The sequence below is a fragment of the Portunus trituberculatus genome, chromosome 33 (genome assembly GCF_017591435.1).
Source record: "Portunus trituberculatus isolate SZX2019 chromosome 33, ASM1759143v1, whole genome shotgun sequence".
Classification (NCBI taxonomy): domain Eukaryota; kingdom Metazoa; phylum Arthropoda; class Malacostraca; order Decapoda; family Portunidae; genus Portunus; species Portunus trituberculatus.
The window spans coordinates 2,838,553-2,851,052 of NC_059287.1; the positions used below are offsets into that span (position 1 = coordinate 2,838,553).

Here is a 12,500-nt window from a genome sequence, read left to right on the forward strand (position 1 = left end):
TTTTTATCACGAGTTTTGGGTGTGATGTGACGATTTCATTGACATTAGGAAGGGTCTTTGGAGATCAGAAGATTAATGGCAACAAAAATAAATAAAAGGCCCACTACATTGCCAGTCCTCTTAGCCCCTTCAGCACTGGGACGCATTATTTTTTATCACGAGTTATTGATATTAGGAAGTGTCTATGGAGATCAGAAGATTAATGATCAGTCTTCACTATTTCAATCCCCCACATAAGTTTCTGAAGCTGTATAAAATCACCAAATATTAACCAGAATAAATATGAAAACGTGCCATGGTACTGCAGGGGATAAAAATTAATAGATATAGCATCCATTACCGCAGCGCCTTACCACTGAAACAACTGTGATATTGGTAACAGTGATAACAATGTAATAACTGTAATATTCCGAGTAACACATCTCACATAACAACACCAACAAAACAGTAATTGATATGGGGATGGGAAAGCCGTGATTGGGGAGGGTCTTTCCACGCTGCTTGGGAAAGGAAGTGACGGGAAGTGATAGAGAGAGAGAGAGAGAGAGAGAGAGAGAGAGAGGGAGTGATGAAGAAATAGAGAGAGAGAGAGTTAGATTATGATGTTTTCGAAAGCACTCGTGAAGACTCATCAGTTATTTTGAGCGTGTTGTTTGTCAAGTCAGGCGCGTGTGTTGTGTGTTGATGTATGCAGTTGATTTGTTGTCTTGTTGTGTAAGATGCGGATAGAAGTATAGAATAGTGTCTGATAGTAATAGTTGGTGTGTGCATAGTGTTTGTTTTAGGTCTATTTATTTGATTATTTATTTCTTCACCTATTTTTTTCCGCTTATTTTTAACCCCTTCAGTACTGAGACACATTTTTACCATGATTTTTGTGTATGATTAGATGATTTTATTAGCATTACGAAGGGTCTATGGAGGGCAGAAGATTAATGGCTACAGTCTTCACTATTTTAATCCCCACATAATTTTCTGAAGGTATATAAAATCACCAAATAGTAAGCAGAATGACCTTTATAGACCTAATGCCAATAAAATGGTCTAATCGTACACAAATCTCAAGATAGGAATGTGTTTCAGTATTGAAGGGGTTAATTCATTCACTGTACTTATCTTCTGCGTCTACCTGTCATACTAATTACTCGTTTGTTTACCTGTTGAATCACTATCTATCTATCACCCTTATGTGTTTACCTGTCTTTGATTATTATTAATCTCTACCCACTTGTTAACTAAATCACTTTGTACCTATACTTTTTTTTACACTTATGTGGTTTATCAAGTAGTCAATTACCTATCTTTTTACCTGCTAATTAACCCCTTCAATACCATGACGCGTTTCCTTATTCATTCTGCTTACTATTTGGTAATTTTATACAGCTTCAGAAACTTATGTGGGGATTGAAATAGTAAAGACTGTGGCCATTAATCTGCTTCCCTCCATAGACCCTTCCTAATGTCAATAAAATGGTCTAATGGCACCCAAAACTCAAGGTAAAAAAAAAAGCGTCTTAGTACCGGAGGCGTTAAAGTCACTATACACTTATCTATGGTCACCTATCTAATAAATTACTGATCTAGGCTCTATAGACCCTTCCTAATGTCAATAAAATTTAATCATACCCAAAACTCAAGGTAAAAAAAAGTGTCTTAGTACCGGAGGAGTTAAAGTCACTATACACTTATCCCTATCTATACTCACCTATCTTAAAAAGTACTGATCTGACCTCCATAGACCTTTGCTAATGTCAATAAAATGATCTAACCGTACCCAAACTCAAGGTAAAAAAAAGCATCCCAGTTTTGGAGGAGTTAATGTCACTATACACTTATCCCTCTCTACGTTTACCTATCTAATAACTTACTGATCTGACCTCCATAGACCCTTGTTAATGTCAATAAAAATCCAATCATACCCAAAACTCAAGGTAAAAAAAGCGTCCCAGTACTGGAGGAGATAATGTCACTATACAATTATCTATGCTCACCTATCTAATAAATTACTGATCTTACCTGATAGCGGAGAAGGTTACAGGGTTACAGGGTGGGTTGAGGCGTGGGGCGGGAAAGCATAGGGAAGGTGCGCAGTCTTAACGTGTCCAACTCAGCCTGAAGGTCAAGGATAGTGGAGTGACGCTGCCTGACCTGCGCTGATAGGTCATTACAGGCCATCACTCGACGCAACCTGTAAAGAAGAAGGTTGAAGATTGTTGTTGATTGTGGTGGTGGTGGTTGGTTGGTTGGTGTTGATAGTGGTGTTAGTAATAGTGGTAGTGGTGGTGGTGATGGGTGGTTGGTCTTCTTAGTGGTGTTGGTAATAGTGATAGTGGTAGTAGTGGTGGTGGTGGTGATATGTGGTTGGTGTTGTTAGTGGTGTTGGTAATAGTGGTAGTGGTGGTGGTGGTGATGAGTGGTTGGTGTTGTTAGTGGTGGTGTTGATAATAGTGGTAGTAGGATGGTGGTGGTGTTATTTGTAGTAGTATTTCTTTTACCTTCATTCAATTTATTCTTCCCTTTTATCTATCTATCTACTTTTTATCTATCTTTTTATTTAGTGTTTCCTTTATCCGGACACTCTTGTATCTATCTCTCTTCCTTTACGTCCGTCCGCTCTTCCTTTTTTTCATTTCCTTCTTCTATCACTTTTTCTTTCACTACCTCTTAGCAACCACTATCTATAAATTACTCACATTCCTGTCTTATCATTTTTTTCTTATTCTTTCAGGTTTTCCCCTTTATCTCTCTCTCTCTCTCTCTCTCTCTCCTTCCCTTGTTTGTTTTTCTTGCTTGTGTGTTTCGTTGTCTTGTTTTGTTCGATTCTTTTATTTTTTCATATACCACGTGGGCTTTTCACGGGAATTTTTGGACTAAAGGTGATATTTTTTGTGGTACCTCCTATTTCAAAGCCCACCCGCTAGGAAACCGTTGCCCCGAGTGAGGAAGCCCAACCTACACTCGGACCGTGGACAGGATTCGAACCCGTGCGCTTGGAGACCCTCGGACCCCAAAGCACGCATGGTTCCACTGTACCACGGCGGAACCTATATATTGGTTTGCTCCTTTCTGCTTTTATTTGTTGATGTTTATTAGAAGTTGTGTACTTTTCGTCTTCAACTTGATTTACTTCTATTTACTTATTTTTTTTTCTGTACTTTTAAAAATATTCTCTGTTCTTTAAGAGTGGAATGAACTGATAAACAAAGATATATATCACTTTATTTTCTTTTTGTAGTTGTTATTTTTTGCTATTTTTCTTATTTCTCCTCTTTTCTTCTTCATCTCTCCCACTGCTTCGTTTACTCGCTTTCTTCCTTATTCCCTCGGGTTGTAAATCTTTCATTCTCTCATCTTTCTTTCTTTTTTTTTTTCTTATATTTCCCCCTCTTCTCCATCTTCCACTGTTTCATATCCTCTTCTTCCTTATTCCCTCAATCTTTAAATCTTTCATTCTCTCATTTTCCTTTTTTTTTTTCGTCTTCTCTCTCTCTCTCTCTCTCTCTCTCTCTCTCTCTCTCTCTCTCTCTCTCTCTCTCTCTCTCTCTCCCTTCCCTGCCCCCCACTCACGCACCTGGTTTCCTGCTCGGCCAGATGCACCTCGGGCTGGGCTTGCGTCACTTGAGCCTGAAGGTCGTCAATTTCTCGCGCCAGTTCGTCCACCTGTTTCTGCAAGTGATTTACTCTTCGCCGGGAGCGCCGCACCCCTCGCTCCACCTTGCTAGAGGCTGCAGCGGCACTCTCTGCCCTCTGTCCCTGTAGCTGTGGACGGAGGTGAGGGAGGAAGAGGTGAGCGTTGTGAATGGTGAGATTTGAGTTTGTGGTGAGGAATTTGAGGTTGTTGGTGAATTGGTTGGTTGTTACGTGCATATATAAGAACTTAATAGTATGCCATAGCACACCGCTATTCTTTTAACCCCTTCCATATTCATTCTGCTTACTATTTGGCGACTCTATACAGCTTCAGAAACTTAAGTGGGGGTTAAAATAGTGAAGACTCCGGCCATTAATCTTCTGACCTCTATACACCTTTCCTAATGTCAATAAAATCGTCTAATTACACCAAAAAATAATAATAAAGATGTGTTACAATACTGAAAGGGGTTAATACATTCCTCACTTACAGAACAAGAGCGAAGCAATCTCACACATGGTTCACGGTTTCGAATCCTGTTTTTGAGTACCGTCACAGGGGCAGTCTTTCCCGGTGGTAGTCACTCACCAACTACCAAACTGGACAGGAGTGAGTGTCTCTCCTTGGGGCGTGGCTTACCTGCTGGAGGCGCTGCAGGGAGGCGTAAAGGTGTGAAGGGTCCTTCTGCTCGCCCCCCTCTGCTACCGCCGCTGTGATCACGTCCCGCCCCACCTGTGACGCACCTCAATGTTACTGCAGGTATTTTTCTAGGAGGGCTAAGTTAGGTTTGATTAAGCCGAGATTTATTCAGTTTATTAATTGATTTTAATGTAGGGTAGATTAGGTTAGGCTCAAATAGATTAGGTATAGATTAATTCAGTTTTATTTGTTCATTTTATTTCACGATAAGTTATGTCAGGTTAGGTTCAGTTACGCTAAGATTCACTTCACTAATTTATTTCAAGGCAGTTCATCTTTTTTTTTTTTTTTGTAATATTTAAGAAAAATAAGCGTTTTCATTCTAGCACTACATCAGATTAGGTTAGGTTAAGTTCTAAAATTTTGATTAATGTAGTAGATAATATGTATGGTATGGTTAGGTTAGGTTAGGTTTGGTTAGATTTTGATTGATTCAGTAAATTGAGTACATGATTAGTAAGATTTTGATGAATTCAGTAAATAGTGTGTATGGTTAGGTCAGGTTGATTAGTAAGGTTTTGATGAATTCAGTAGAAAGTGTGTATGGTTAGGTCAGGTTACGTTAGGTTTGGTTAGGTTTTGATTGATTCAGTAGATAGTGTGTATGGAGTGTGTGGGAGTGTGTGGCGCTGTGTTTAAGATGACCCGTGTTGAATTGATAGCCTGGTGGTTATACAGACTTTTCTTCACTGAATGACAGTAACGTTGATGTAAACAAAGATAATTCAGAAATGCACTTATTAACTCAAGAACGTCGATCCTCTCACCTTAAAAGTGTTGATGTGATGAAGGTCTTGTCTTGCCAGCTCCACCTCCAGCTGTAGTTGTTCTCGCAGTGTCCTTAATTTCTCCGCTTCTTCCCCTTCGCCCTCCGTGCCTTCCTTCCCCGCACTCTCTACACACCGCTGTTAATGAACAAGTCTTTTGAAATGCTGGGTTAAATTTTTGTACGAGTTTCCCTTTCTATATTTTCGTTTTTTATGATACGTAATTTGTGTTTCGTTTTCTTTCATGGATAAAATGTAAGTTATCTTTTATTTATTTTCTTTGTTATTAATTTTACTGTACTGTATTTGTTATTATTATTATTATTATTGCTGTTTGAATATTCATTTGTCCATTCTCTCTCTCTCTCTCTCTCTCTCTCTCTCTCTCTCTCTCTCTCTCTCTCTCTCTCTCTCTCTCTCTCTCTCTCTCTCTCTCTCTCTCTCTCTCTCTCTCTGCTATCATCACTCTCTGCTATGCATCACGAAAGACGAACTACTACTACTACTACTACTACTACTACTACTACTACTAAGATATCAACAACTTTTCTATCTATTTACTTTATCCATCTATCTATCTATCTATGTATCTATTTATTTATCTATATGTAACGACTACTACCATTACTTAGTGCACCTATCTACATATCTATCCAGTCTATCTATCTATCTTTCGTACTACCACCACCATCACCATCACCACCACCACCACCACCACCACCACCACTTTACCTCAGCCATGTTCTCCAGGCGCCTCAGTTCTTCGTTTCTCACCAGGCAGGAGTTGGTGAAGTCCGGCCTGAGGTTTTGTGTCATGGCTAGCAGGTCTACCTTCACCTGGCGTCCCCGCAGTACCAGCACCATCTCCGCGTCCTCGTCCACCTGTCGCAGCTCCTTCGTGGTGTGCTCGATGGCCGCCTCCAGCTGGTTAGGTGAGGTTAGGTTAGGTTAGGTTAGGTTAGGTTGAGTGAGAAAGGTTTGGATTGGTTAGTTTGGTTTTAGTAGCTATATGTAGTGGTAGTAGTACGTAGTTATTGTTGTTGTAGTAGTAGTAGTAGTAGTAGTAGTAGTTGTAGTTGTTGTTGTTTTTTTTGTTGTTGTTGTAATAGTAGTAGTAGTAGTAGTAGTAGTAGTAGTAGTAGTAGTAGTAGCAGAAGTAGTAGTAGTAGTAGTAGTGGTAGTGGTGGCAGCAGTAGTAGTAGTGTAGTAGTAGTGGCAGCAGCAGCAGCAGCAGCAGTGGTGGTGTAGTAGCAGGCAGCAGGAGTAATGGCAGTGGTAGAGTAATGAGTAGTGGTGGTAATGGCAGTAGTGGTGGTGGTGGTGCAGTGGTAGTGGTGGCAGCAGTTAGTGGTAGTAGCAGCAGTGGTAGTAGTAGTAGTAGTAGTAATAGTAGAAGTGGTAGTAATAGTGAAGTAGTAGTAATAATAGAAGTTAGAAGAAGTAGGAGAAATGGAAGAAGTATTAGTACGAGTATTAGTAGTTGTAGTAGTAGTAGTAGTAGTAGTAGTAGTAGTAGTAGGTTTGGTTGAGTTAGGTAGTTAGGTTTGGTTAGGTTAGGTTAAACCCTTCAGTACCATGACGTATTTCTATACTCATTCTGCTTGTCATTTTTTTTTTTCTAATGCAAGAGGGAAACTAGCCAAAAGCAACAAAACATTAAAAAAACTCCCACTAAAATGCAAGTTCCCTAAAAGATTCACAAAGAATTAACCAGAACACAGGGACAAATGTCTTCAAACCTATGTGGGGATTAAGATCGTGAAAACTGTGGCCATTAATCTCCATAGACTCAAGCTAATGTCAATAAATCCTCTAAACATACCCAAAACTCAAGGCAAAAAATGAATGCTAGTACTGAAGAGTTTAAGCAGGAAAAGTGTGGTTGGGTTAGGTTGAGTTGGGTTACGTTGGGTGAAGTGAGAAAGTTGGGATTGACCGGGTTAGGTTGTTTATACTCGTCCTATATGTTATTTTAAGTTAAGTTAGGTGTGATAGTGTTTGGTTAGGTTAGGTTTGGGTTGGGCTGAATTTGGTTTCGTTAGGTTGTTTTGGGTTAGGTTAGGTGAGGTGAGGTTAAGCTAGTTCAGATTAGGCATACCTTGATTTACTTTTTTTGGGGGTTGAGATGTTATGGATGTTATACAATTCTTTGTAATGTAAACCCAACCCAACCCAACCTAACCTAACCTTACCTTACCTTACCTTACCTAATCTAACCTTACCTTACCTAACGAACCTAACCTAACCTAACCCAACCCAACCCAACCCAACCCAACCTAACCTAACCTAACCTTACCTTACCTAATCTAACCTTACCTTACCTAACGAACCTAACCTAACCTAACCTAATCTTAACCTAACATAACATAACCTAACCCAACCTAACCTAACTTCTAACCTAACCTTACCTAACCTAACATAACCCAACCTAACCTAACCTAACCTAACAAAACACTATCTCCACATCTTTAGTCCTGCACCTGCTTCGCCTCCTTCAGTAGCTGCGTCTTGTGAGTGTCCATGGCCTGAAGGTGGGCGGTGGCGGAGGCCCTCTTGCCGGCGGCGTCATCCTGCTCCTCCAGCAACTCCTGACGGCGACGACGATGGCGCAGGAAGAGTCGCCAGGTCCTGATGCCTCCTGCCAGCCCCTCAGGCATGGACTCCTCCACAGACCTGCTTGGTGAATAGTAGCAGTAGAAGTAGCAGCAATAATAGTAGTAGTAGTAGTAGTAGTAGTAGTAGTGGTAGTAGTAAGAGTAGTAACTGAATGTGTTATAAGGTATGTTTGTGTGTTCTGGAATGTTTTAACGAATAGTAGTAGTAGTAGTAGTAGTAGTAGTAGTAGTAGTAGTTGTTGTTGTAGCAGGAATAGATGGAAGAATTAGAGAGGGATGGAAGTGAAAAAAAAAGATGAGTGAGAACGAATGACTGGAGCAACAATAAAAAAAAAAAAAAAACAAGAAGGAAAAGTAAAGAGAAATGCCAGGAAACTCAATACAAAGAAGAACAATAGTAACGGAAAAAAATAGTAGTAGTAGTAGTAGTAGTAGTAATTAAAAGTAGTAGTAGTAGTAGTAGTAGTAGTAGCAGGTAAAGTAGTAGTAGTGATTAAAAGTGGTGGTAGTGGTAGTAGTAGTGCATTAAAGTAGTAGTAGTAGTAGTGGTGATTAAAAGTGGTGGTGGTGGTGGTGATTAAAATAGCAGTAGTAGTAGTGATTAAAGTGGTGGTGGTGGTGGTGGTAGCAGCAGGTGGTGGTGAGTGGTGGTGATTAAAAATGGTAGTGGTAGTAGTAGCAGCAGTAGTAGTGATTAAAAGCAGCAGTGGTGGTGGTGGTGGTGGTGAGATTAAAAAGCAGTGGTGGTGGTGGTGGCAGCATTAAAAAGCAGCAGTAGTGGTGGTGGCAGTGGTGGTGGTGGTGTGATTAAAATGGTGGTGGTGGTGGTGGTGGTGTGGTGGTGGTGGTGGTGGTGCAGATTAAGCAGTGGTGGTGGTGGTGGTGATTAGAATGGTGGTGCAGGTGGTGGTGGCAGTGGTGGCAGTAGTGATTAAAATGGTGGTGGTGGTGGTGTGATTAAAAATGGTGGTGGTGGTGGTGGTAGTAGTGAATTAAAAGTAGTAGTGGTAGTAGTAGTGATTAAAAGTGGTGGTAGTGGTAGTGAGCAGTTAAAAAGTAGTAGTAGTAGTAGTAGTAGTAGTAGTAATTAAAAGTAGTAGTAGTAGTAGTGATTAAAAGTAGTAGTAGTAGTAGTAATTAAAGTAGTAGTAATAGTAGTAGTAGTAGTAATTAAAAGTAGTACTAGTAGTAGTAGTAATAGTAGTAGTAGTACCTGAGGTCGTCACTGTGAGAAGTACTGCTGGGGGGCCGGGAGGGACGAGCTGAAGTACGACCAGTGGCGCTCAACTTCTGTTAATGAAGGGAAAGTAGAGGTAAACACACAGGTGACAAACACACAGGTGACAAACACACAGGTGATAGACACAGGTGGTTAGTAGGTGACTGATTAATAGATTCAGGTTAACCCCTTCAGTACCATGACTCGTTTCCACATTCATTCTGCTTACTATTTGATGATCTTATACAGCCTCAGAAACATGTCAGGAGGGATTAGAATAGTGAAGACGTGTGGCCATTAATCTTCTGACCTCCATAGACTCTTGCTAATGGAAATAAAATGGTTTAATTGTTCTCAAAAACTCGTGGTAAAAATGCGCCTCAGTGTTGAAGGGGTTAAGGAAAGTGATGGAAAGAGTGTATGGGTTAAAACAACAGAATACTATTTCGATTTACCGAGAGAGAGAGAGAGAGAGAGAGAGAGAGAGAGAGAGAGAATTAATCTTTTTGTCTGTTTGTATATATGTATGCCTGTTTGTCAACCTATTGAAATATCTATCTTCCTACGTGTCTATACATCTTATCAGTTTATTTATCTATAGATCTGTAACTTATCTATTTTTCTGTATTTCATCTATCTATCTTATTTATATCCATTTATCTATCTCCGTACTCATTTATCCATCAATCTATCTATCTATCTATTTATCTATCTATCCATCCATCCGTCCATTCTCTCTCTCTCTCTCTCTCTCTCTCTCTCTCTCTCTCTCTCTCTCTCTCTCTCTCTCTATCCATGTATTATCTCACCTCAGGCGTGGCGGGGGAGACTGTTCTATTCCTGGAGGGGCTGCTGAGGGAGGCGTAGCTGGGGAGGCGGAGGGGCGTGGGAGGGCCGGACGTACCGCCTCCTTCCCCCTTACCTGATGAGGGGTCCAGGTGCCGCCCCCCGCCCTGCACTCTCTTGCTGTGGCGGGGGGGGCGCAGGGTTGTTAGAGGATAGGTAGAGGAGGGTTAGTTAGTAGATTAAGTAGAAAAGTAGGGTGGGTAGAGAGAGAGAGAGAGAGAGAGAGAGAGAGAGAGAGATTGAAGTCACGAAGTACAGTATATACGTAAACAGAGATCTAATTACACCTGTCTATCTTGTTTTGACTCACCTTTCTCCTCCCCCACACCCAAAGCCACTCCACACACACACACACACACACACACACACACACACACACACACACACACACACACACACACACACCTGTACAAGGCCAACAGGTGATTGTACTGGTCTATGGGGAGGTTGATGAGAGCTCGTCGTAACACCAGCTCCTCCTCCTTCAGTTGCTCCTGTAGGCGTTCCTGGCGGGTCCTTGCTCTCCCCTCCTCCCGCCGCGTGTTGAACTCCTCCGTCGTTGCCTGCTGCACCTTCTCCTCCACCTGTGAAGAGAGGAACTACGTGATTTCTGGGAGTTCAAGGTGTGTGTGTGTGTGTGTGTGTGTGTGTTCCTTAAATATTGACTTCATATTCCCCCTTTCACACTTTCATCTCTTTTTATCCATTTATTTCTTTATTTTCTTTCCACGTTTCATCAGTTCTTTCCCATTATTATCCCTTCCTTGCTCTGTTCTTCTGTTTTCTCTTATTTTGATCCATGCTTTCCCTTGTTCTTACGTTTATCGAGTGTCCTTCCTCCTCTTGTCATATTTTTGTTGTTTTTCCTTCTTTATATATATATATTTTTTTTTTCCGTGCGATATTTTTCTCTTCTGTTTTGGTTCCTTTCTTTATTGAATCTTTTGCTCTTTTTCTTTCTCTTTTCTTTACCGTTGTTCTCCTTTCATCTCTTTAATTATTTTTTACTTTTCTCTATAGTTTTTATTTTTGTTTTAAATGTTTCGGTGTGTGTGTGTGTGTGTGTGTGTGTGTGTGTGTGTGTGTGTGTGTGTGTGTGTGTGTGTGTGTGTGTGCGCGCTTTAGTGGTTCGTGTCAATGTTTCTTTACTATTTTTTTTTTTTTTTCAGTATATTCATGTTTAAGTTTTGTGAAGTTAATAATGGTTTGTTCTGTTTTTGAGTGTGTGATGTGTTTTTTGTGTGTGTGTGTGTTTCTGTTTCGTGTTTTCGTTGTGTCTCATTGCTTAGTGTTCTGATTTCATTTTTTTTTTTCTTTTTTTTTTTCTGTTGGTATACATAAAGTGAAGTTTGGTGAAGTTGCATAAGTGTTGTCTAGAATGCGTCTAGTTTTATGCGTTGTATTATTTGTTTATGTATTCTTTCCTTTTTTTTTATTATTTTTCTTTATACCATAATTATGAGCTTTTCAAGAGAATTTCCGGAAGAGAGAAAATCCTGGCCACTCGGACCGTGGCCAGGATTCGAACCCGTGCGCTTGGAGACTCCTGGAAACCTTAAGTACTTCATGGTTTTGTGATTTTGTGATTGTGTTTGTGTGTGCTTTCAGTGAAGTGAGTGAATATTTTACCAGTTTTATCGCCCTGTCTAGCAAAAAAAAAAAAAACTACAATGTTGAGTTTTTATCATTGTTATTATTTATTCATCTGTTTATTTCTATTATTGTGAAGATGCGATGAAGTAAGTGAAGGGAGAAGAAAATGTGTCCAGCGTATAAAGTGTATGGGAAAGGATGAAGAGTGCAGTGCTCGAAGGATTAGTGAAGAGTAACTGGAGAAAATGTGGAAACTTGAAGGAAACGGAAACGGTAGCCGAGGGACAAGTGGCAGATGCTTGAAGGATACTTTGGAGAAACGTAAAGGGTGACTAAAGAATAAGTCAAGGATATAAGTGAAGGATACGTGACAGTAATGTAAAGAATATGTATGAAGAATACACGAAGAATAAATTGAAGAGCCATGAAGGATAAGTGAAGCAAAATTAGATGCAGGATTACTGAAGGATGATTGAGAGATACGAGAAATCCTTGAAAGAAACGAAATGGATATAAAAAAAAGGATACATAAAAGACAATAGGTAAAGGATAACCTAAGGATACATAAAAAAAAACATGAATACGTGAAAAAAAACCTCTGAAGGAAACAAAGGATGCGTGAAGGATACATAAAGGATAGAAAACCTGAAAAAAATAAAGAAAAACTGAAAAAAAAACAAAGGATACGTGAAGGATACCAGAGAAGGATATCACCTGTGCCTGTTGCTGCTGGAGACCCTTAAGAGTATCCTGCAGGTGGTCTTGACGGGCGAGGCGGCGGTACAGACTGGACGCCACCACCTGATACAGCATAAGGGCCTCGTCGGTAGCCACGCGAGAGTCCACCAGCGCCATCACCTGCCCGTCAAACTCCTGCAGCAGGCTCTGAAGGGGAAGGTATGAGAGTTGGGCAGTGTAGGTCCCTGTTGTGTTGTTCTTCTATTGATGTTTGTATTGTGTAAGAGATTAGTGTTATGCGCGAGTTTCTTTAGGTGAAAGGTGAAGAGGAAGAAGGAAGGAAGAAGAATAGGAAAATAAGAAAAGAGAGAAGAGAATAAGAAAGAATAGGACAAGAAAGAAGAAGAACAAGAACAAGAAGAAGAAGAACAGGAAGAAGAAAGAAAGAAAAG

At 40.3% G+C, this 12,500-nt stretch overlaps 2 protein-coding genes across 3 annotated transcripts in view; one reads left to right on the plus strand and one right to left on the minus strand.

Annotated features, from left to right (window-relative positions):
• The window catches only part of LOC123512252, an 18,685-nt gene that overhangs the window by 4,987 nt on the left and 1,198 nt on the right, over nucleotides 1–12,500 (minus strand). Inside the window, exons 2-11 of one of the 2 annotated variants that reach the window (XM_045268523.1) lie at nucleotides 12,085–12,255; nucleotides 10,183–10,361; nucleotides 9,741–9,897; nucleotides 8,926–9,002; nucleotides 7,578–7,770; nucleotides 5,830–6,021; nucleotides 5,098–5,235; nucleotides 4,271–4,363; nucleotides 3,572–3,759; nucleotides 2,017–2,188 (exon numbers count right to left, since the gene is read on the minus strand). In XM_045268523.1, the coding sequence (XP_045124458.1) occupies nucleotides 2,041–2,188; nucleotides 3,572–3,759; nucleotides 4,271–4,363; nucleotides 5,098–5,235; nucleotides 5,830–6,021; nucleotides 7,578–7,770; nucleotides 8,926–9,002; nucleotides 9,741–9,897; nucleotides 10,183–10,361; nucleotides 12,085–12,255 (1,536 nt within the window). In that variant the 3' untranslated portion in view covers nucleotides 2,017–2,040. Of the gene's footprint in view, nucleotides 1–2,016; nucleotides 2,189–3,571; nucleotides 3,760–4,121; nucleotides 4,364–5,097; nucleotides 5,236–5,829; nucleotides 6,022–7,577; nucleotides 7,771–8,925; nucleotides 9,003–9,740; nucleotides 9,898–10,182; nucleotides 10,362–12,084; nucleotides 12,256–12,500 lie in introns of those variants that run through there. The other variant, XR_006677051.1, reaches the window with a different exon arrangement.
• The window catches only part of LOC123512253 (mucin-22-like), a 24,347-nt gene continuing 15,491 nt past the window's right edge, over nucleotides 3,645–12,500 (plus strand). Inside the window, exons 1-5 of the transcript XR_006677052.1 lie at nucleotides 3,645–3,786; nucleotides 4,124–4,390; nucleotides 5,875–6,029; nucleotides 7,570–7,777; nucleotides 10,266–10,400. The gene's annotated coding sequence lies outside the window, so the exon portion shown is untranslated. The remainder of the gene's footprint in view (nucleotides 3,787–4,123; nucleotides 4,391–5,874; nucleotides 6,030–7,569; nucleotides 7,778–10,265; nucleotides 10,401–12,500) is intronic.